General features: G+C 42.5%; 1 protein-coding gene across 2 annotated transcripts in view; it reads left to right on the top strand.

The window, feature by feature from the left end:
- Positions 1 to 4,969: 4,969 nt before the first annotated feature.
- Positions 4,970 to 22,995, top strand: part of Nubpl (NUBP iron-sulfur cluster assembly factor, mitochondrial) — a 206,279-nt gene continuing 188,253 nt past the window's right edge. The window contains exons 1-3 of one of the 2 annotated variants that reach the window (XM_006975272.4): positions 4,970 to 5,113; positions 5,575 to 5,722; positions 9,653 to 9,687. In XM_006975272.4, coding sequence (XP_006975334.1) covers positions 5,006 to 5,113; positions 5,575 to 5,722; positions 9,653 to 9,687 — 291 coding nt within the window. In that variant the 5' untranslated portion in view covers positions 4,970 to 5,005. The remainder of the gene's footprint in view (positions 5,114 to 5,574; positions 5,723 to 9,652; positions 9,688 to 22,995) is intronic. The other variant, XM_076550679.1, reaches the window with a different exon arrangement.

Genomic DNA, 22,995 nt, shown 5'->3' with positions numbered 1-22,995 from the left:
TTGAACCATCCTTGCATCTCTGGGATGAAGCCTACTTGATTATGGTGGATGATTTTTTTTTTTTTTGATGTGCTCATGGATTTGGTTTGCCAGTATTTTTTGAGTATTTTTTGCATCAATTTTCATGAGGGAAATTGGTCTGTAATTCTCTTTTTTTGTTGAGTCTTTGTGTGGTTTAGGTATCAGGGTAACTGCTCTCATAAAAAGATTTTGGCAATGTTCCTTCTGTTACTATTTTCATGGAACAATTTGAGGAGTACCGGTATTAGCTCTTTTTTGAAAATCTGGTGGAATCTTGTGCTGAAACCACCTGGCCTGGGCTTTATTTGGTTGTGAGAATTTTAGTGACTATATCTATTTCCTTAGAGGTTATAGGTCTATTTAAATTGTTTATCTGATCTTGATTTAACTTTGATATATGGTATATATCAATAAATTTGTCAGTTTCTTTCAGATTTTCCAATTTTATGGAGTATTAATTTTTGAAGTATGATCTAATGATTCTTTGGATTTTTTCAGTGTCTGTTGTTATTTCCATCTTTTCATTTCTGATTTTGTTAATTTGGATGCTCTCTCTCTGCCTTTCAGTTAGCTTGGGTAAGGGCTTGTCTATCTTGTTGATTTTCTCAAAGAACCAACTCTTTCCTTTGTATTGTTCTCTTTGTTTCTATTTTATTGATTTCCTCCCTCAGTTTGGTTATTTCCTGCTGCCTACCCTTCTTGGGTGTGTTTGCTTCTTTTTGTTCTAGAGCTTTCAGTGTGCTGTTAAGTAGCCAGTATGAGAGCTCCCCAAATTGTTTATGCGGGCACTTAGTGCTATGAACTTTCCTTTTAGCACCGCTTTCATTGTGTCTCAAAAGTTTCAGTATGTTGTGCATTCATTTTCATTGAACTCTAGATAATCTTTAATTTCTTTCTCATTTCTTCCTCTCCCCAGTGGTAATGCAGTTGAGAGTTGTTCAGTTTCCACGAGTGTGGTAATTTGGATGTATTTGTCTCACATGTGCTCATAGGGAGTGGCACTATTAGGAGGCGTGGACTTGTTGGCGGAAGTGTGGTCTTGTTGGAGGAGGCTGGATGACACATGCCTTTAATCCAGACCTTGAGGCTGGAGGGCACACCTTTAATCTAGGCCACACCTTCTGTTGGAACTGTGTCACTGTGGGGGCGGGCTCTGAGGTCTTTTTCTCAAGCTTCTTGCAGTGTGACAGTCAGTTGGACTTCCTGTTGCCTCTGAGTCAAGATGTAGGATTCTCAGCTCCAGCACCACATCTGCCTCCATGCCACCATGCTCCCGACTTCATGATCATAATGGACTCAACCTCTGAAACTATAAAATTTAATATAAAATTAAATATTTTCTTTATAAGAGTTGCCGTGGTCATGGTGCCTCTTCACAGCAACAGTAAACCCTAACTAAGACAATGAGATTGTAGGCTTTCTATAGTTTGTGTTGTTGAACTCCAGCTTTAATCCATAGATACAGGGGGTTATTCCAATTCTTTCTGTATCTATTAAGAGTTGCTTTGTGACTAAGTATGTGGTCGATTTTAGAGAAGGTATATTCTTTGGTGTTTGGATGAAGTGTTCTATAGATGTCTGTTAAGTCTATTTGAGTCATAACATGTTAGTCCCACTACTTCTCTGTTAGTTTCTGTCTGTATGACCTGTCCATCGGTGAAAGTTGGGTGTTGAAGTCTCCCAGAATTAATGTGTGGAGTTCAATATGTGATTTAAGCTTTAGTAATGTTTCTTTTACAAATGTGGGTGCTCTGGTATTTGGGGCATATATGTTCATAATTGAGACATCATCTTGGTGGTTTTGTCCTTTGATAAATATGAAATGTCCTTCTCCATCTCTTTTGACTAATTCTAGCTGGGAGTCTATTTTGTTAGATATTAATATAACTACAGTAGCTTGCTTTTTTCCAACCCTTTACTCTGAGGTAATGTCTGTCTTTGACAGTGAGGTGTTTTTTTTTTTTTTTTGTATGCAGCAGAAGGATGGATCCTGTTTTCATATCCATTCTTTCATCCTATGTCTTTTTATTGAATTGAATCCATTGATATTGAGAGGTATTAATGACCAGTGATTGTTAATTCCTGTTTTTGTTGTTATTGTTGTTCTTGGTGGTAGTGGTGGTGGTGGTGGTGGTGGTGGTGGTGGTGGTATGTATGTATGTGTGTTTCCCTTTGGGTTTTGCTGGTGTGGGATTATCTATTGCCTGTGTTTTTGTGTGTATAGCTTTCTATTCCCTATGTTTTTGTGGGTGTAGCTAGCTTCCTTGAGTGGGCGTTTTCTTTCTAGTACCTTCTGTAGGGATGGATTTGTGGATAGATATTGATTAAATTTGACTTTATCATGTCATGTTTTCTGCATCTATGGTGATTGAAAGTTTTGCTGGGTATAGTAGTCTGGGCTGGCATCTGTGGTCTCTTAGAGTCTGCAAGAGGTCTGTCCAGGCTCTTCTGGCTTTTAGAGTCTCCATTGAGAAGTCAGGTATAATTCTGAGAGGTCTGCCTTTATATGTTACTTGGCCTTTTTCTTTGCTGCTTTTCAATATTCTTTCTTTATTCTGTATGTTTAGTGTTTTGATTATTATGTGATGAGGGGACTTTTTTTTTCTGGTCCAGTCTATTTGCTGTTCTGTATTATTCTTGTACGTTAGGTTGGGAAATTTTTCTTATATGATTTTGTTGAGTATATTTTCTGGGCCCTTGAGCAGGGATTCTTCTCCTTCTTCTGTTCCTATGGAGTCTGCCAGGATTTTGGGGAAGGACTGACTTGGGGGTGTGTGGATATGAATAGGTGAGAGGGCTGGGCTTCAGTGTGGGTCTTGGGGTGGCAGCAGTCCAGCTGACGGGGGTGGGGTGGTGGCATCACTCACCTACTCGTTGCCTGGAGAGGGGTGCATCAGAGCAGTGGGATTCTTCCAGAGTTGGGGGCAGGCACAGCAGAGTTGTTGGTGCTGAGATCGGAGTGGGAGGGCCACAGGACAGGAGGGTCACTCACCCGTTGTGGCTGGAGTGGTCTGTACCTCAGTGGCAGAAGTTTGCTGGGGTTAGGAGTAGGGACCAGCAGCAACAGAGCCAAGGTTGATCTGGGATGGCGTTGACCTTGAGGAAGGGTCATCGGGGATAGAATCCAGGGAGGGGTATAGTCCCCCCGCAGGTGGGTCACTCACCGGTTCTGACTTGTCTGGCATGGGCCTGCTTGGTGGAAGTCTTCCAGGGTGGGGGTCAGGGCCCAGCAGAGGAGCCAGGGATGGGCTGGGATGGCATGGGCCTGGGGAAGGGTTCTGGGGGACAAACTCTGGGGAGTGGCACAGTTCCGCTGGCAGGTGGGCTACTCATCCATTCTGGCCGGTGTGGTCTGGGCCTCAGTGACAGAAGTCTGCCGTGGTTGAGGTCAGGGCCCCAGCAGCAGGGCTGGGGACGAGCTGGAATGGTGTGGGTCAGAAGAAGGGCTGTTGGGGACAGAATGTGGGGAGGGGTATAGTTCTGCTGGCAGGCGGGTCACTCACCCATTCTAGCTTGTGTGGCTTGGGCCTGCTTGACAGAAGTCTTCTTATAGTGTTCCTTTTTAAACTGTGCTTTTTGCTTATCATCTATAAAAACTGAGCTGGAAATAAATCTAAAATTAAAATTAGATGAGAAAATACTCCTCGAAAGAATATGCGAGAGAAGACAAGCTGAAAATGTCAAGCCTCGCGTACAGTAGAAGAAAGGAATGAAACAATAAGGATATGAGCTTGAGAAGAGTAAACAAGAAGCTGAAGGCTTTCTCAGAGCTTAAGAACCGAGGGCACGCGACTAGTAATATTTAATCCTTATGGTAATTCTTTGATGTTGTTATGCCTATAATAAAGATGTGGAAAGTAAGAATTAGATCAGAGAAAAATAAACTGATTTTGAATCTTTGATATGATAAATACAAATAAGAAGCAAATGGAAGAAATAAAAGCCCTCCCTACAAATTCTTCCGAAGATGATCAAAGGCAAACTGAAACCACACCTCCGGACATCTTTGGCTGGGTCTGGTTTCCGGATCAGCTTGTGAGCTATTTTTCTTAAAGTAATTGCTTTTGCTCTTTTATCTGCCTTGGGAATACTGATGCGTCTCTAAATCTATATGTACACAGTCTTACTTCCACCCGGATAAATTCCACGCCCTCCCTCCCTCCAGCTCTGGTTTCACTCCTTTCCCCTTGCAGATGATTGGACCAGGGCTTCATACATGCTACACAAACTCTTTACCATTAGCCTTCAATTCCTTCTCAAGTAGGCTTCTTTATTGGTCCTACTTTCTGATTTAGCTAAATTTTTTGAACCGAGTAAAGCATCCTCAGTTCTCCTGTGAACCATCAGCAACACAAGCGGCGACTAGCTTAGGGCAGAGTATTACTGTAGGTCACACGCAGTGTACGTGTGATGTAAAAACCTTAACAGTGGCAGTGTCGAAGCGACCATATACAGTACTATGTGTTGTAAAAATCTTTAGCAGTAGAGGCATTTAAATGACGTATACAGTACTATGCAGAAGGAAAATGAAATCTTCAAGTTCTAGCATTCTAAATTTCTGCTAAGATGGGGGTCAATCTCATTAAACTTTCTAAATCTCAAATTTTAAATCAGTGACGAGAGAAGGCGTGGCGATGTACACTTTGGTAGTGTCCTTGCCTAGTGTGAACGAGGCCCTGGGTTCACCCCCAGCATAAAGCCACCCTCCAAACTTCAAAACAAAAATTTCTGAAGTCTCTTTGTCTACTCTGGAAGGATAAAATGAAATGTTACGTGTGAAAAGTCTTCGGGAACGTCCGGTCCAACGTCGCAGAAGTGTTTGTAGTTGGTGACCATCCGAATTAAAACAAATGGGGTGCCTGAGCTGAAGAAACACCAATCAGGCTCGTCTCCAGGCAGGGGAAGCCACGGGTTGCCACGTGACGTCATTACCCCGCGCCCGGCGCAAAGTGCTTCCTCCCGGTCCCGGGAAGAACCGCGCGCCATGGGGACCTGGCGGCGCTTATTGCTTCTTGGCAGGGTGTCACTCCAGGGTGGTTGCGGGGCCGCTGTCCCGCACCTGGGGCGCCGAGCCTTGAGTTGTGGGCGCCAGGTGTGTGCCGAGCGCGGGAGGGGACGGTGGGAGCCTGATCGCCGGCGCCTGCGAGCTCCCGCTAGCGGGTCCCCTAGAAGGAATCTGGGGCTTGTGGTCCCCAAACTCTCCTGAGCATGAGGGGTGTATGGGGTGCACTTTGCTCTCTTGGCGTGGGGTTATTTAGTGAATAGGTTAACAAGAAGGAAAATGCACGGAGGGCTTAACTCGGTAAAAAGGCCACTTTGCGTTTTTAACAACCTCGCTTACCCTGGCAGATAAATTTCAGCTCCAAACAATTTGTCTTTGCAGTTGAGGTTAGCAGTCGATAAATAGCACCTAAAGGCTAAATTAGTGGCGATGAACAGAATTAGAAAAGAAAACCCTGTTATACTCAAACTCTGGATCGTTTTCACGTTTACAGCACACTAATCCAGTAATGAGGATGATTGATTTAAATCACTTTTTTTTTTTTTTTAAAGTTATTAGGTGCTGAGGGTGAGGCCTTGAAACAAAGAAGAACACAAATCATGTCCCGAGGACTTCCTAAGCAGAAGCCCATAGAAGGTGTTAGAGAAGTTATTGTTGTGGCCTCTGGAAAGGGTGGAGTTGGAAAGTCTACCACTGCAGGTATTGTAAGGCGTTCACTTACCTCCTGATTAAGAAGTTGTGCCAACTGTCAAGTGCACTGTAAATGATCACTTTTCAAGTTCAGTCTTCGTGACGTTTCTAACTGGTGGTTCCCTGTCTTAGGATTTGATAATGGGTGAGAGCTAAAGGAAACACGTTACCAGATTGTCTACTCAATTCAGTGAGAAGAAGTTAGGTTGTCTACAGGTATTCTGTTCACTTAACTAGGAAGTGGAGATAATCTCTTTCATAGGATGATAGGCAAATTAAATTAACCACTTAGCCCATTGTCTTTTCATAGAGGTTCTCAGTAATTGGTTGCTGTTACTTTTAAAACACTAGTAATTGTATATTACATTATTCTTGTTCTTTTCCAGTCTATCAGTGTACATATAGTTGTATATTTGCAACGAGAATGTTTGCTCTTGCGACCCGTTTTTCATTTAATCACAACATTTGTACCATTTATAAAGTCACCAAAAGCTAAGAATTTTTGAGAATGCTTGAAGAGATTTAACATTGTTTTACTTTTTTATCCATCTCGTGTTTCTGTGTGTGTGTGTGTGTGTGTGTGTGTTCGTGTGTGTTCCTATGTTCAGGTGCTTGTGTGTGGAGGGCAGAGGGTAACATTGGGTGTCTTTATTGCTCTTTTTCAATGGCTGACTGGCCACTGAGCTCTCAGGAGCTGCCTGTCTCTTCCCATGTCCTTCCAGGTGCTGTGGTTACACTCAGGTCCTTGTGCTCGCGTGGTGGGTAGTTCACCTGTTTCGAGCCCTCACCCCGCCTAGCCATTTAGTCTTCAGATCCTATGGATTAACATGGTATCGATGGAGAGTCCTTTCCCTGGCCCTTTTTGGTGATTGTAGATTTGTCACGAAGATGGTGTTTTAGCACTACAGATTATGAGTTCTAAAACAGAATTAACACTCAAGACTTACAACAGTTATTTCCAAAAGGAATTGTTTATTTCCAAAGAGATTATAAGAAACAATAATGGGAGAAATTCTTGCAGTCCTACCCGTTAGCAGTCATTTATTTTCTTCAGCCTTATTGAGCTGTATTGGCAGGTAAATATTATGTATTGTGAAGGTTCCAGGGACACACAGCTCTGTGCTGTCACCCTCAGCAGCCTGAGGAGTCCCTCACCACCCCTGGAAAGTTTCTGCTTAAAAGTTAGATGATGCTTAACCTGTTATGTATCTGGAATTAGAATTATCCTGTAACGCCTAAGAGTGGATTTATGAGTACCACACCCTAGATGAAGTACTTTGTATACAGTATTCTTTTATCCTCACAGCAGTTATCAAAGGAAGCAATCCCTTTATGTTATAACTCAGGGAGCAGACTGACGTAAAGTAGCAGTCAGGGTTATACAACGGAAGGAGGTGGCGGGGCTGGGTTCAGATTCAGGTCTGCTTTGCAGTTTACACCTCCAACCACTTTCCTTATCGAAGTGACAGCATCGTTCTGCAAGGAAATGGGATTCGCATTGTGGAAAATGGGCAGTATGAGAACTTATTTATTTATTTCTTCATGTATGTATGTATGTATGTATGTTGGTTTTTTGAGACAGGGTTTTTCTTTTTTTTTTTTGGGTTTTTGCTAATATTCTTTAATCATAGACTATTTTAAAATATATTCAATGACTCTAAGTCACAGGTCCTCTAGTTTTTTTTTGTTTTTTTTTTTTTTTTGGCGTTGAATTTTGTTTATTTTTAACAAGAAATTCAATTTTTATAGTTTTTTTTGCTACAAAGATAGAGTATTGGTTATATATATATATATATATATATATATATATATATATATATTTACAATACCATTCAGTTCTACATATCAGCCATGGGTTCCCCTATTCTCCCCCCTCCCACCCCCTCCCCTTACCCCCAGCCCACCCTCCATTCCCACCTCCTCCAGGACAAGTCCTCCCCCAAGGGATCAACCTGGTAGACTCAGTCCAGCGAGGTCCAGTCCCTTCCTCCCAGACTGAGCCAAGTGTCCCGCATAAGTTCCAGGTTTCAAACAGCCAACTCATGCAATGAGCACAGGACTTGGTCCCACTGCCTAGTTGCCTCCCAAACTGATCAAGCCAATCAACTGTCTCACCTATTCAGAGGGCCTGATCCAGCTGGGGGCCCCTCAGCCTTTGGTTCATAGTTCATGTGTTTCCATTCATTTGGCTATTTTTTTTAATAATTGAGTAAAACTGAAATTTATTATATGCCACAGTCGTCCTAGGGACCTCCATGCTATATATATAGCCTCTATGGTTCTATGGGTTGTGGTCTGATTGTTCTTTATTTTATATCTAGAATCCACCTATGAGTGAGTACATACCATAACTGTTTTTCTGGGTTTGGGTTACCTCACTCAGGATGATTTTTTCTAGTTCCATCCATTTGCCTGCAAATTTCATGCTTTCATTGTTTTTCTCTGTTGAGTAGTACTCCATTGTGTATATGTACCACATTTTTTTCATCCATTCTTCCGTTGATGGGCATCTAGGTTGTTTCCAGGTTCTGGCTATTACAAATAGTGCTGCTATGAACATAGCTGAGCATGTATCTTTATGGTATGAATCAGCATTCCTTGGGTATATGCCCAAGAGTGGGATGGCTGGGTCTTGAGGTAGTTCGATTCCTAATTTTCTGAGAAACCACCATACTGATTTCCACAGTGGTTGTACAATTTTACATTCCCACCAACAGTGGAGGAGTGTTCCCTTTGCTCCACATCCTCTCCAACATTGGTGAGACAGGGTTTTTCTGTGTAACAGTCCTGGCTGTCCTGGAACTGGCTTTGTGAACCAGGCTGGCCTCAAACTCCCTGAGATCCACCTGCTTCTGCCTCCCAAGTGCTGTGATTAAAGGTGTGCACCACCCCTGCCCAACTAGAGAACCTATTTATTGGTGAAATTATTAAGGCCACTCCACGTAGTTAAAAGGGAGGTTTATTTAGTGGCGTAACTTACAAATGAAGGGATGGGTAGGTTGCGGGTTCTGGGAAAGAACTCTCCTTGGTCTACCTCTAGCGTCCAGGGTCCAGGAAACAAGAGAGCGCCCTGCCTCTGGATCTCGGGTCTTCAGGGCCCTCTCTTGGCCCCGCCTTGTAGGCGTGACAGTTACCGAAGACTCAATGGGGGTTGGAACTTCCAGACCAAAGCTGGAATGGCTACCCACTACACCTATTTATTTATCAGTCTTGCAAATACAGTACTTTGGGCTCTCTCTTCTCAGCTGTAGCCCCGCTGCGGAGCTGGCTAACTGTGCTTTTGAGGACACCACTTCCTCCTTTTTGTCTCTAGAATCACGGGCATCGGCTTTTTGACTACCGTACTACCTTACCATTATCTTTCTCACTTCCTTCTGTGCACGGTGCCCCAGCTTTTTGTATACTTGTGTATGTGTGAATTTGGTACTCAGATGCCTAGAACAGCATTTATTAAGGAAAAAAAAAAGACGCAGGGTAGTGGTGGCACACGCCTTTAATCCCAGCACTCAGGAGGCTGAGCCAGGTGGATCTCTGTGAGTTCGCGGCCAGCCTGGTCTACAGAGCGAGATCCAGGACAGGCACCAAAACTATTGAGAAACCCTGTCTCGAAAACCAAAAAAAAAAAAAAAAAAAAAGGCCTATATCTATTAGTTATTAAACAGTTAATTATTTAAAATAAAATTTAAAAGTACATATTCCATTAACATTACTTTAAGGAAAACTGTTACAAAAGATTGTAACAGACTATAAAGGAGCTATTTAAAATGTGCAGTGTGGGATAGGCGTCTGTTGGTAGTTGTAGAATTGTTTTCTTCCGGTCTTCTGTCTCTGTCATTCTCTCCTCGTCCTTGGTCTTTTACAAGCGAGGGAAATGTTGAAAAGTGAGTGAATTTCCACAGAAGGAAAGTGACTAACCTGAAACCTCTCTGTTTCTTTCAGTGAACCTTGCTCTGGCACTGGCCGCGAACGATTCGGTAGGTGTTCATCAACAGGAATACTAATGCCTTGCTGTGTTTTTAATGAAGTGATGAAGCCTTGTGGCCTGAAGCTGTATAGTCCAGCTTCAGTTGGTTGCACGTTTTTTAAGGGACTAAAAATGCTGCCATTGGTACTATTTCATCTAGTAACCGTCATGTTGCAATTAAATGTTGGTCATGTATTCCATGATGGGCTTTCATGTTCTTGCCCAGAGGTCATTTTTTAAAATAAAAATTTACTGCATAGTCCATATCTGTGGTAGTACTATTCTGGGTTTAACTTTTTTTTTGAGGCTAGGTCCATAGCATTAATCCCAGGCATCCCTACAACTTAACTTAGTAGCCCAAGCTAGCTCAGAATCCTTTTGCTTCAGTTACCAAGGTCCCAAGAGTACAAACATGTGCTCCAATGCCTGCTTGGTAGAGGTAGAAATAAGTTTCAACTTATTAACTCAATTAAAATAAAAATTAAAAGATACCCTAAAAGTAGTGTTAGTCCTTTGGAGCAGAATTTGAATAGAATACGTGTATAATGTAAGACTGAGGGATTATCTAGTCTCCCTTTTATATCATAGGATTAACTAGAGGATAGTTTTGTATGTATTCATTCAGCTTTTTCATCTCTTCATATACAAATTAAGCCCACATGTGCATGCATATTTTTGTGATAGCCATCATTCTTTTTTTCTCTCTCTCTTTTTTAAGATTTATATTTTATTTATATGTGTTTGCATGAATCTATGTCACCATGTGTGTGCAGAAGCCTGAGGAGGCCAGATGCCTGGAACTGGAGTTGCACGAAGTTGTGAGCTGCCATGTTGGCTCTGGGGACAGAACTTAGGTCCTCTGCAAAAGCAGCCCCTTCTCTTAACTGCTGAGCCATCTCTCCAGCCCTGTACCCAATTCTGTGGCTGCTGCTTTCATGGTTGAGCACTTGTCTTTTGAGTGAATCTTAAGGATGCTTCCCCCTTTTCTCACTTACTCCAATTAAAGGACAATGAGATTTATTTTTTCCTGGGACTGTGGGGTTGAATATGGGACCTCATACATTCTAGGCTGGTGCTCTATCACTGACCTCCCTGGCCCACTGCAATGACATTGGGATTTTTTTTTTTTCTTAGTTACTTTTTATGAAAAAATTTTAAAAGCAGTTTCGATCATATTCTTTCCCCTCCCCCAACTCCTTCCAGATCCTCCTCGTCTCCCTACCTACTCAACTTCGTGTTCCCTGTGAAAAAACAAAAACAGGAAAACAGAACAGCTAAAACCAAAACAGACAGTGAACTAAAAATTAAAACTAATTAAAACAAAAAACCCAAAGAAACAGAAGCAAACCCAAACCGAAGCATAAAGCACACAAAAGCCCGGAGTCTCTTCTGTGTTGACTAGCCACTCCCGGGCTTGGAGTGTGATTGACGGACCGGTGGCACTCCACTGAAGAAAACCGATTTTCAGTGTGGCACCAGGTGTCAGTTGCAGATAGCTTCTTGGTGAAGGGTGGGACTTTGTATCCACTTGCCCTTCTCAGTGCTGGGATTTTGTCTGGGTTTAACTTGTGCAGGATCTTTTTGCATTTATATGTGTGTCCATCCTGTTGTGTCTGGAAGATGCTATTCCCTGGAGTCATCCATCATCTCTGGCTCTTAGAATCTTTCTGCCTCTCCTGTGTTGATCCCTAAGTCCTAAGGGAGGGGTTTGATGAAGCCACTCCATGTGTGCAGAATGCTCTGAAGTCTCACTCTGCACACTGTCCAATTGTGAACCGTGAACACTGGTCAGGAGGGGTGAAATTTCTAGTTGGCGTCAGCTTGATTTCTCCTTGTTCAGTGACAGAGTAAGGGTTGTCTTTGGCAACAGGGCCTTACCATCATGTAATGGAGAGCAACCGGTATTCTTGGCATAGCCTGTGATGTTTGCAGGGGTGTGTGTGTGTGTTATTTGTGTCTGCGGGACATCTTTGGCCAACTACTCAACAAGATGTTACCCATTCCTGGAACTATAGGTGGCATAAGATGTCTAGTTGGGGTATTGCCTCTCCCATTATATGCTAACTATTTAAATTACTTTTACATATGTATATATTTTAGGAAGCTTCTATAGTGGTAGGTTTCCATATGATTTTTCAAGTATTTAGGTTCATGCCCCCTTTCCAATTATTACAATCAAAGTACAATGGGATTTTTTTTTTTTTTCCTGGGACTGAGGGTTTGAACCTAGGGCCTTGTGCATTCTAGGCCTGGTGCTCTGTCACTGAGCCACCTCCCAGGTCCACTCCATGGCATCAATTTTTTTCTTTTAATTTGTATTTACTATTACCATGTGTACGCATGTGGATGTGTGTGTGTGTGTGTGTGTGTGTGTGTGTGTGTGTGTGTGTGCACACGTGTGTGTGCAGGCACGCATATGCCATGGGCATGGAGGTCAAAGGACTTGGGACCTGGGTCCCTTCCGCCTTGTATTTGAGGCAGGATCTTTTTTTTTTTTTGCGCTACGCTGCTACATACTTCAGGGTAGCTGGTTTGCAACTCCGGAGGATTTTCTTGTTTCTGCCTTCTATCTTGCAGTGGGAGTTCTGGGGTTAGAGATACACCCCACCATTCTGGGATCAGACTCAGGCTGTGAGGCTTGTGTGGCAAGCACTTTTATTGGCTGGCCATTTTGCTGGCTTCACAATGGCAGTCTTATATTCTATTCTACATACTAAGTAAGTTATAGACACGTTCTCCAGAAAGTGTGGTGCATCTTTATTTTAGCTATAGTTGATACGAATATACCTTTTTTTTTTTTTTTTTTTTTTTTTTTTTTTGAGACAGGGTTTCTCTGTGTAGCTTTGGAGCCTGTCCCGCACTAGCTCTGTAGCCCAGGCTGGCCTCGAACTCACAGAGATCTGCCTGGCTCTGCCTCCCAAGTGCTGGGATTAAAGGCGTGCACCACCACTGCCCGGCGAATATACCTTTTTAAATACTCTCATTTATGATAGATTTTTATCTGTTTTTTAGGTATTAAAAGTAAAATTGAAATTGAAAAAAAAAAGAAAGAAATTGAACACTGAACATATTATGTAATCCTGTAAGTCATTAGTTAATAATATACATCTATTTCATAATCTATTTTAATTACCCTTCTATATATATGAAATATGTTTCATATGGTTTCTTATTTTCAACTTACTATTTTTAAAAATGTCCTAGCATATTTCATATTTATATATGGAACACATATAAATATAGGAATATATAAGATATGTTTATATATATATATGAATAAGAATTATTAAAGTGTGTAGCTGTGGCTGGGCTTCTTACTTGTTTCCTGGCAGACAGTTTTAGTTCCCTGTGGACGGCACATATGGAAAAATAGCATGTGTTACACATGTAAGTGCACCGCTGAGATAAGGATCCAGAGTTTGCTAGAGCGCAGGGCTAGGCATGCTCATGTCTCAAGATTTTGGCCCTGGTTTCTGAACATATGAGGGTTATTTCCCTGTCACTATGTTTGCTGTATAAACTTCAGTCACTGTGGAAGCAAGTATCCTAACTGGACTAGTAGGGAAAAATACCATTCTCTTTCTTTAAAGCTATGCTCCTGCCTCAGGGAAATTCTACCATCAGGTTAAATTAAAGAACCCATTTCTTTATAGCTCTCTTTCTTCGTGGGGGCATAATTTCTTGCATCTCATCTTGTCCTTTTTCTTGAATTAACTTCTTCTCCCCCTGCCCTCCCCCCCCCCCCCTCCACACACACACTTTCTTTTCTTTTCCTGGATGCATCCTTGAGTTCTTCTGTGGTTTGGTAGGCAGATTAATGACTACAACTGTCTCCATCTTACTTCATGAAGCTTACCTTTAATGGAAAAAGAATTGGTGACATGATTAAGGTAAAGTCGAGTCATTGAGATAGGAAGGATACTTTAGATTTTCTGGTAGGTTCAGATTAATCATAGAGAGTGAGGGGGCAAGAGTCAGATGTCATATGAGGACCTGAAAGGAACCAGAGGCAGTGTGGCATTCTGCCTCCATCACAGCTGTCCTCAGTGATGCCCATTGGGCTTCCTTGATACTTTCTTAGGAAAGACATGGCCGACACGTACATACAGAAGTCAACTCTCCTAGTTCTTTAATTTCTGAAGATAACTTTATTCTTTCTTTGTATTTGATAATTTAACAAAGATGTAGAATTTAAGGCTCAAAATCACTTTTTGAACTTTGAAAACAATATTCCATTTTCTTCTGACGTACTAATGAAAAAGCCTGATGCTTTTTTGATTCATATGACTCTGTAATAACATGTATTGTTTTTCCCTCAAAGCTTTTAAGGTTTTCTTTATGGCTTTTAAAGTTTAAAATTGTCACAAATATTTGCTAGGTTGTTGGCTTTAAAAGGTGTTGCCTGCTTGGAAATTGGCCCTGAGTGGTTTCCGTTTGGAGAAACTTCTCTGCACTGATGTGTTTGACCTCATTGTGGAATTCCTTCTGATAGGCACTGACCACATGTGTTCGTTGTCTCTCCTGCTCGTTGGCTGTTTTTTATTTGTGTTTCCCAAAGGCCCTCAACCCTTCTGCACACTTCTGTATCCAGTCTTAGTTATTTAGCCCTTCTATGTGTTTTAAGTTTGGAGATTGCTTTCTCCAGTTTCCTAGACTGTTTCTTACTTTCAATTTATTGTTTCTTAAAAAAAAAGGAGGGGGTTGTTTGTAGCATTTCTTTGACTCTGAGTGTGGCTTTTTTTCTCCTTTTGATCTCTGTTTATGTAGAATAGTAGGATAGTTGCTTTCATAGTGCCTTCTGACCAGCAGAATCAGTAAACCTAGGAGATTTTGGACAAACAAAAGTTCAGCCCTGCTTTAGACCTTAAAAAATCAGAAATCCTAGATGCAGCAGAGGCCATGCAGCCTGTCTTAACTCCCTAGATGCAGCAGAGGCCATGCAGCCTGTCTTAACTCTCCTCTAGATGCAGCAGAGGCCATGCAGCCTGTCTTAACTCCCTAGATGCAGCAGAGGCCATGCAGCCTGTCTTAACTCTCTAGATGCAGCAGAGGCCATGCAGCCTGTCTTAACTCTCTAGATGCAACAGAGGCCATGCAGCCTGTCTTAACTCTCTAGATGCAGCGGAGGACCACACAGCCTGTCTTAACTCTCCTCTAGATGAGCAGAGGCCACACAGCCTGTCTTAACTCTCCTCTAGATGAGCAGAGGCCATGCAGCCTGTCTTAACTCTCCTCTAGATGAGCAGAGGCCATGCAGCCTGTCTTAATTCTCCTCTAGATGAGCAGAGGCCATGCAGCCTGTCTTAACTCTCCTCTAGATGAGCAGAGGCCATGCAGCCTGTCTTAATTCTCCTCTAGATGCAGCAGAGGCCATGCAGCCTGTCTTAACTCTCCTCTAGATGAGCAGAGGCCACACAGCCTGTCTTAACTCTCCTCTAGAAGGTTCAGTGCCAAGGTCTAAAGCCATGGATCCAGAGATCTAGGGTTTTCTTAAAAACCGTCTAACCTGCAATGGCCCCCTATTGTAGGACAGGGATGGCTTGGCTGGAAGTGGCTCTCCCTTTGTTATTTCAGTGGAGTTTGGAAGAAAAGGAAAATCAGCATGCATGTCTAGGTAGCTATATTGATGTAAGAGCCAGTGAGCTTATTTATTTATTTATTTATTTTTCCATGGGAGAGGATCTCACTATGTAGTACAGACTGACCTGGAATTTATTTTGTAGCCCAGGCTGGCCTTTGAACTCACAGTCCCCTTGCCTAAGCTTTCCAAGTGCTGATATTACAGGTGTGTGCTACCATGTTATACCAGTGATATGTTTAAACAATATGGGTGTGCACACACACGCACATGTGTTCATATGTCACACACAACACTGGAAAACAAGCCCTGGCCCTTCCTCACTAACATTTACCTGACATACTACTGACCTGCATACTGACAATCCTAATTCTTGTTTTCTCTCTCTCTCTCTCTCTCTCTCTCTCTCTCTCTCTTTTTTTTTTTTTTTTTTTTTTTTCGAGACAGGGTTTCTCTGTGTAGCTTTGCGCCTTTCCTGGAACTCACTCTGTAGACCAGGCTGGCCTTGAACTCACAAAGATCCGCCTGGCTCTGCCTCCCGAGTGTTGGGATTAAAGGCGTGCACCACCGCCGCCTGGCCATATTTCTTGATTTTTCTAAACTACGTATTTTGTTCTTTTACAGTATAATTTTTTAAAAGTCTTTTAAAAACATTGATTTATTATTTTTATGTGTATGGGTGTCTTGCCAGCATTTATGTCTCTGTACCACACACAGGCATGTAGTTAGTTAGTGCCCATGGAGGTCATAGAAGGGTGTAGGATCCCCTGGGACTGGAGATACTGACAGTTGTGAGCTGCCATGTGGGTGATGGGAATCGAACTTGGGTCCTTTGGAAGAGCAGCCAGGTGCTCTTCACCACTGTGCCATCTCTCCAGCACCTACAGTATAATTTTAATGCACGTTGGGAAAGAGCAGTGAGTCTATATCTATCTGTCTGTCTATATCTGTGTGTCTGTATCTGTATATCTGTCTTAGCTATCTATGTTTTTGTGGTGGTAGAAATTGAACCCAGGGCCCATTGTGTGCTAGCCAGTCCCCTACCACTGAGCTATGTTCCCAGCTATATTGTTTTGATGGTGTATAGTTGAGATTGTTTTTATAATAGTTTCTTTTGTGAATGAGAACGTGTTAATCAAGACCTTTAACAAAGTTGTATTTTGTAAAAAAAAAAAAAAAAAAAAAAGATTCTGTTTTGTAATAGTAGAAACCTTGTGTAGTCTCAAAGTTTTGTAAAGCATCAAAGATAAAAGGCAGAGATATCTTAAAATGATGAAATAGATCCAAGGGCAAATGAATAGTAAATATACTCAGGAGGCGTAGCTTTTATTTCAGACAAGGGCAGTCTCCTGCGGTGGGGGTGGAGTGTTTTCAGAAGGCAGTTGTGTGTGAGTCTGCTGTAAGGGTCAGCCGTGCGGGTCAGCCGTGCGGGTCTCCTGTGGGGGTCAGCCGTGCGGGTCAGCTGTGCGGGTCTCCTGTGCGGGTCTGCTGTGCGGGTCAGCTGTGCGGGTCAGCCGTGCGGGTCAGCTGTGCGGCCTTCATCGATTGCACCTTTCCTGGTGCGTTGCTCAGCCAGCACGTATCCTCGTCTCTATGTATCCGCTTCTGCTACCCCATTTTAACGACACCTCCTGTTGCTGCTCTGGCTCATTCATCCACTTACACCGCAGTTACTGAGGGTCTGCTCTGTCTCAGCTACTGTGCTTGGAAGCTGTAGAAATGAGGAAGACACAGTCGTTGCCTTTGGGGAGCTCAGACTAGCACACCATGATGTGACCCTCTTCCTGCCTGTGCTCCGATTCTTCCAGTATCCTCTGCCAGATCACTCATAACTGTTGGAATCACATAGCTGTGCTGCTCAGATTCACACCCAGAAGCCTTTGCTGCTACGCAAGCAAAGCATTCTGTCATTTTATAACCTTCTGCATTTCTACATTTCTACAGGCGCATTCTGCACAGTTTTCTTCAGCTTTCTGTGCCCTCTTTTCTGGCTGCCTTTTGACTATCCTGGTTATTATATTCTGTGCAAGGGTGTGGCTGGGTGGGGGAATTGAGTGCTTACAAAAATCCAGGACTGTCTTAATGTGCATCTGTGTGTTGCTTATAGTGCTCACACAGATAGTTTATCAGTTAGCCTTTCTCTGAGGACGGCTCAGTAAAATGTTCTCTGGATTCTCTCCAAGTAAGTGTCTTTCCCATGCTGTGAAATTCAATGGCACTGTTTTTTTTTTTTGTTTTTTTTTTTTTGAGACAGGATTTCTCTGTGTAGTTTTAGTGCCTGTCCTGGAACTCACTTTGTAGATCAGGCTGGCCTTGAACTCACAGAGATCTGTCTGGCTCTGCCTCCTGAGTGCTGGGATTAAAGGCGTGACCGGCTTAGTATTTTTTTTTATTTTTTATATATAATAACAACATAACTAATGCTTACTGAGCGCTTACTATATTAACATAACTAGTTAGCATTTTACATAGAATGGTTCCCATGACCTGTTTCTTAGCTCATTTCCTCCTCATAGCAATGGAGTAGGACTAGGTCCTGTTAGAACAGGAGCCTGCCCCTTTAAGAGAGTGGTCAGTCTTCAGAGGCCACACCTCCCTGCTCCTCTCCCTGGGACAGAGCACTAACAACCGCCTCTCATTGATGGTTCTAGCCAGCCCCTTGTTCTTCCGTGCTCACTGTTACACGTACTGTGTTGAACTAGATCACATGGTAAAACTCCCATTCCCCTTCACAAAGCTTACACAAGTTCCTAGGACGGCTCAGGGATTTTCTGACTCCCAGTTGGGTCTCTGAGGAGGCTCCTCTGGCTTCTCTTTGGTGATGTTTCTGTCTGTCCATCTATCTCTCCCTGACTCTTAGTCTCATTCTTAATGAAGCCCCTTTCCAGGGTTTAAATGTGAGCCGATCCTTCTGTTGACACACCCCTCATCGTGTTTGGTCTCCCCCATACATTGTACAGTTTGGGTCGAATGCTCTCCTTCCCACCTCGGGGCCAGGCCTCCTAATCAACTGCATATTCTGAAGTGAATTAAGTACCAGCTCCTTTCTTAGACTGACTGCTGCTGCTTTATTCTCATTATGATTATATTTAACAGCTACTATTACAATCCCCTTTGTAGACCGAAAGTGAAAGCCCATAGAAGTTACGTGATTTGTTCAAAGTCACCAAGGAAGAAAATAACAGAAGGAAGATTGAATGACAACCTAGGTCTTGCACTGTTAACCTAGTGCTCCTATTTTGTTTGGATTTTAGCATTAAGAACTGGATTATAGGGCTTGGAAGATGGCCCAGGGTTAAGAGCACTGCTTTTGCAGAAGACCTGAATTAGTGTGACTCACGATCATTTGTAACTCCAGTTTCAGAGGACTCTGATGCTTCTGGCCTCCAAGGGCATCTGTACTCACACTATATACACAATTAAAAGTAAATCTTAAAAATAAGAAAAAACCTGTTATAGCCTGTGCAATATAGTGAAACTCATCTTAAATCAAGCCTGTGGTGTGTCATGTGCCTGTAGTCTTAGTTACTAGAGATGCCGAGGCAGGATGTTCATTTGAGCTAGGCATTTGAGGCCAGCCTGGACAACATACTGAGATGCTGTCCCAACCAACCAACCAACCAACCAACCAACCAACCAACCAACCAACCAACCAACTGTCCAACTGACTGACCGACCGACCAACCAACCAACCAGACAAACAACCAAACAACAAAATGAACAGCCTCACTCAAGTCTCAAGTTGGTTGTCTCTAGTCTTGGCTCCCTCCAGCAGCAGCTAGCACAGTGCTTATGGCTTGGATAGCACAAAATACATCTTCACTGTGTGGTTGAATTGACTATCTAGTTAGATTTTAGTGTGAAAGTACAAAGCTTCTTTTCTTTAGCAGTGATGGGATGGGAACATTGGTGATACCATAGTGGCTGTGATGGTTAGTGTTAATTTTCAAGTTGGCAGGCTCTGGGCACAACTGTGAGGGATTATTTAGCCCATGGAGGGCCTGTGAGGATTATGTTGATTAGATCAGTTGAGGTGGGAAGAGGGTGGGGCCATTTGTCTTAGTCAGGGTTTACTATTGCTGTGAAGAGACACCATGACCCCGGCAACTCTTATAAAGAAGACATTGAGGGTGGCTCACTCACATTTCAGAGGTTGAGTCCATTATGATCATGAAGGGGAGCATGGTGGCATGCAGGCAGATGTGGTGCTGAGCTGAGAGGGCTACATCTTGCAGGCAACAGGAAGTCGATTGACTGTCACACTGAGGGAAGCTTGAGAAAAGGAGACCTCAAAGTCAGCCCTCAGAGAGACACACTTCCTCCAGCAAGGCCACACCTCCTAATAGTGCCACTTCCTTTGGGGGCCATTTTCTTTCAAAACACCACACCATTCCCTGGGCTGGGTACCAGCATTCATGGCTCTCTGCTTCCTGTTTGCACAGTGTGACCAGCTGCTTCAAGCTCCCGCTGTGTCGATTTCCCTGCCAGGATGGACTAGACCCTTGAACTTCAGACTGAAATAAACCCTTTCTCTCCTGAGCTTTTCGTCACTCTGTTATCCCCTTGGCCGCCTCATTTTATACAATTCTCAGTCATTTTAGCTCTGCTTAGGACTCCTGCTCCTTGGATGCTAATGTGTCCCTCCTGGGCACTAGACCTGCGAGTTTGGCCATTTGCTGCAGAGGACCGCTTTGACACATACCACGCATTTCAGGCTCAGAGCAAACTCCTTTCCCTGTATCTGTCTTTGTCCTCTGGGAATAGCACAGTTCCCCCACCTCCTGTGTCGTGGGAGTCACTCACCTCCTCTGCTGGTTTGTGAACATTTGGGAGACAATGATTTCGGTCTTTCCCCTTTATCTATAATCCTTAGTAGATGGCACATTGTAGATGTAACCAACCGTCTTATTAAATAAGAAACACAGAACCAATGTAAAAGAGAAAGCTGAGAGGTCAGAGCTCAGAGTTAAAATCTTACCCTTCCTCCTGCAGTGCTCCTAGCTCCCCGAAAGAGACCTACTTCCTGTGTGTATGTCTTTAAATAGTCTTTCTGTTCTGCCTTCTCATTGGTTGTAAACCCAAACACATGACTACCTCGTCACTGCCTCTAAGTACAGCCCTCCAGGTCTTAAAGGCATATGTCTCCAATGCTGGCTGTATCCCTGAACACGCAGAGATCTATGGGATTAAAGGCGTGTGCCACCACTGCCACGCTCTTTCTATGGCTCTAATAGCTCTGACCCCCGGGCAACTTTATTTATTAACATACAATTAAAATCACATTTCAGTACAAATAGAATACCACCATAGCACATGGTGAGCTTTTTGTTTGTTTCTGGTTCTTGAGATAGGGTCTCATAGCCCCAGCTAGATTCAGGCTCACTGTATAGCCCAGGCTGGGTTTGAATTTCCCATGTAGCTAGGGATTACCTTGAACTTCTGTTTACACTGCTTCTATCTCCTAAGTGTTGGCTCTTGCTTGATGAGTAGTGACCAAGGAAAGAATAAAGGGTGTGTACTTCTCCAATACAAAATATACACAGATTCAAGTGTTGAATAAGTTCTCTTTTGCTTGTTCACTATAAATTGTATTTTTTACTTTCCACAAACAAGTGAAATAATTAAAATCTAAATCAGATAATTCATATAAAATATTTAGCACAATGTCTGTTCTATAGTAAGTTGCAAATGAATTTTTAGTATTAACAGTTAGATTAACAGTTTCTGTAAGCAGTATTGCAAAGTAAAAGTCAATGTATATTTTACTTGACTGTTTTAGCAAAACTTAATTTTAAGTTCTTACATTACATTTTTAGAATGACTCATTAAGTGGATTTTTAATTGGATTTAAAAATGGAAAAGGAAGCAGTATTATCTTCAAAGAGTTTGTGTCTTTTTCCATTGATGTTTATCTCAAAGTATTTGTCTTGTCTTGTGATTACATAATGCCTTCACACGAGTTCCTTCCAGATGTACTATTTTTTCACAAATGTCCTTTCTGTGTGACTAATATTATCCTAAACCTTTGAAGTTCTGTGATCATATTAGGATGGATTAGGACATTTTAGCTCAAGAGTCAGATTTGGCTGGGTATGGTGGAATATGCCTATAATCCTAGCTAGCACTTGGGAAGTAGAGGCAGGAGGATCAGGAATTCAAGGTCATCCTGACCACATAGCAAGTTTCACTTGAAGGCTTGCCAGGAGACTCTTTTTCAGAACACACAAACCCCTCAGATCCCAAATGATGCAGGTTTGGGGTTTAGGAAAGCTGAACATATGTATCTCTACTCACGACAGTATTTTCTGCATCAAGTAGTTCACATTCTAGCTTTTTGTCTTCATGCGGAGCTGGCCTTGTTTCTGGCTCTGACTCTTATGCACTGACTGGCTTTTGCCTCTGCCTTCCTCCTAGAGTTGTGTAACAGTGCACGTGGAGTGCTCATATGGGGTCCAGAATACGGGCAATGCTAACAGTGCTAAGATGGCTCCTTGTCTGTGCAGGTGCAGGAGCTGGCCTCACACGTCATCATTTGCAATGTAGTCACAGTGTGAATTGGGAGTAAAAGGGTGCTTCTCACAAGTTCACATGGGAAATCCTGATGTTGCGACCACTTAATTGAAGTTCATGAGGTTTATTCTCTTTCTTTAGCATCTATATTGTAAGAAGACCACATTCTGGTTTGTTAACCTGTTCTTAACGTTTTCATTATAGCAGGTATTTCTTAATTAAAACATTCTGTTCAGCATCATGGAAAGCTAGTTGGGAGGAAAGATGCATTGTTTATGTTTAATGTATAATTATTTTAAAGGCAGCGGGGGAGCTGGGTCAAGAAACCAAATCCTGGAGGAGCAATTGCAAAGTCATTACTTTTTGCTTTCTGTTCTTAAATTCAAAGATAATTCTTGGTAAGAAATATTCTATATTTACAAGTACACTGAAATTCATAATTATTTGCATTTATTGAGAGATTCAGAAAATATTTTTACAATTAGGATAATCTTTACAAAATTGACATTCTTTTAGGATAAAAATAGAAATATTAATCATGATTTTTCCTGCAAATATTTGATATTTGTCATAGCTCTACAGGCATCCATACACAGTGCATTTCTGATGAGTAACTTCTCCTTGTTTTTTCATGCATAGGCTTATTTCTATCTTGAGGGCGGTAGTGTCCTGGGCTCCATGCTCAGCATGGTGCGTACACAATTAAAAAGATCTTGCCCTTGTCACTTTAGTTACCTTAGAGCCTGAGTGACTATTTAGTAGAGTGTTGTTTCCAGTGTATACTACTCTCTCCTTGATTTTGACTTGTCTCAAGTCTACTCCTTTCTTTCTTTAAACAGGGTTTCACTTTGAAGTGCAGGCTGCTCTTGACTTTGTGATTCTCTGTCTGCCTTGCCTTGCTTCTCTTGGTGACCACTGATGCTCTTCCCAGTCTTCCCTGTTCACACCATCTCCTGTCCCATTCTAGATGCTTCTTTTCCAGCCCATGCTCTTGCTTCCTCTTCCTCTGACAAGTGGCCTTTAATTGATACCCTCTTTCATGTTCTTGCTCACTATTAGATCTCGCTTTCTTCAGTCATCATTGCATCCGTTTGTGTCTCAGAGAGACATCAGTCTCAATCTCAGCCTTTGTTCTTGATGCGGCCTCATTCTTCTTGTAGGAGTTTTCACTTGTGAGTACCTGCTGGTCATCTTCAGTTGTCTTTACTAAGTTTTCCCTAGGTCTGCTCA

The sequence above is a fragment of the Peromyscus maniculatus genome, chromosome 14 (genome assembly GCF_049852395.1).
Source record: "Peromyscus maniculatus bairdii isolate BWxNUB_F1_BW_parent chromosome 14, HU_Pman_BW_mat_3.1, whole genome shotgun sequence".
Taxonomy (NCBI): domain Eukaryota; kingdom Metazoa; phylum Chordata; class Mammalia; order Rodentia; family Cricetidae; genus Peromyscus; species Peromyscus maniculatus.
This window is presented reverse-complemented; position numbering and strand designations above follow the sequence as displayed.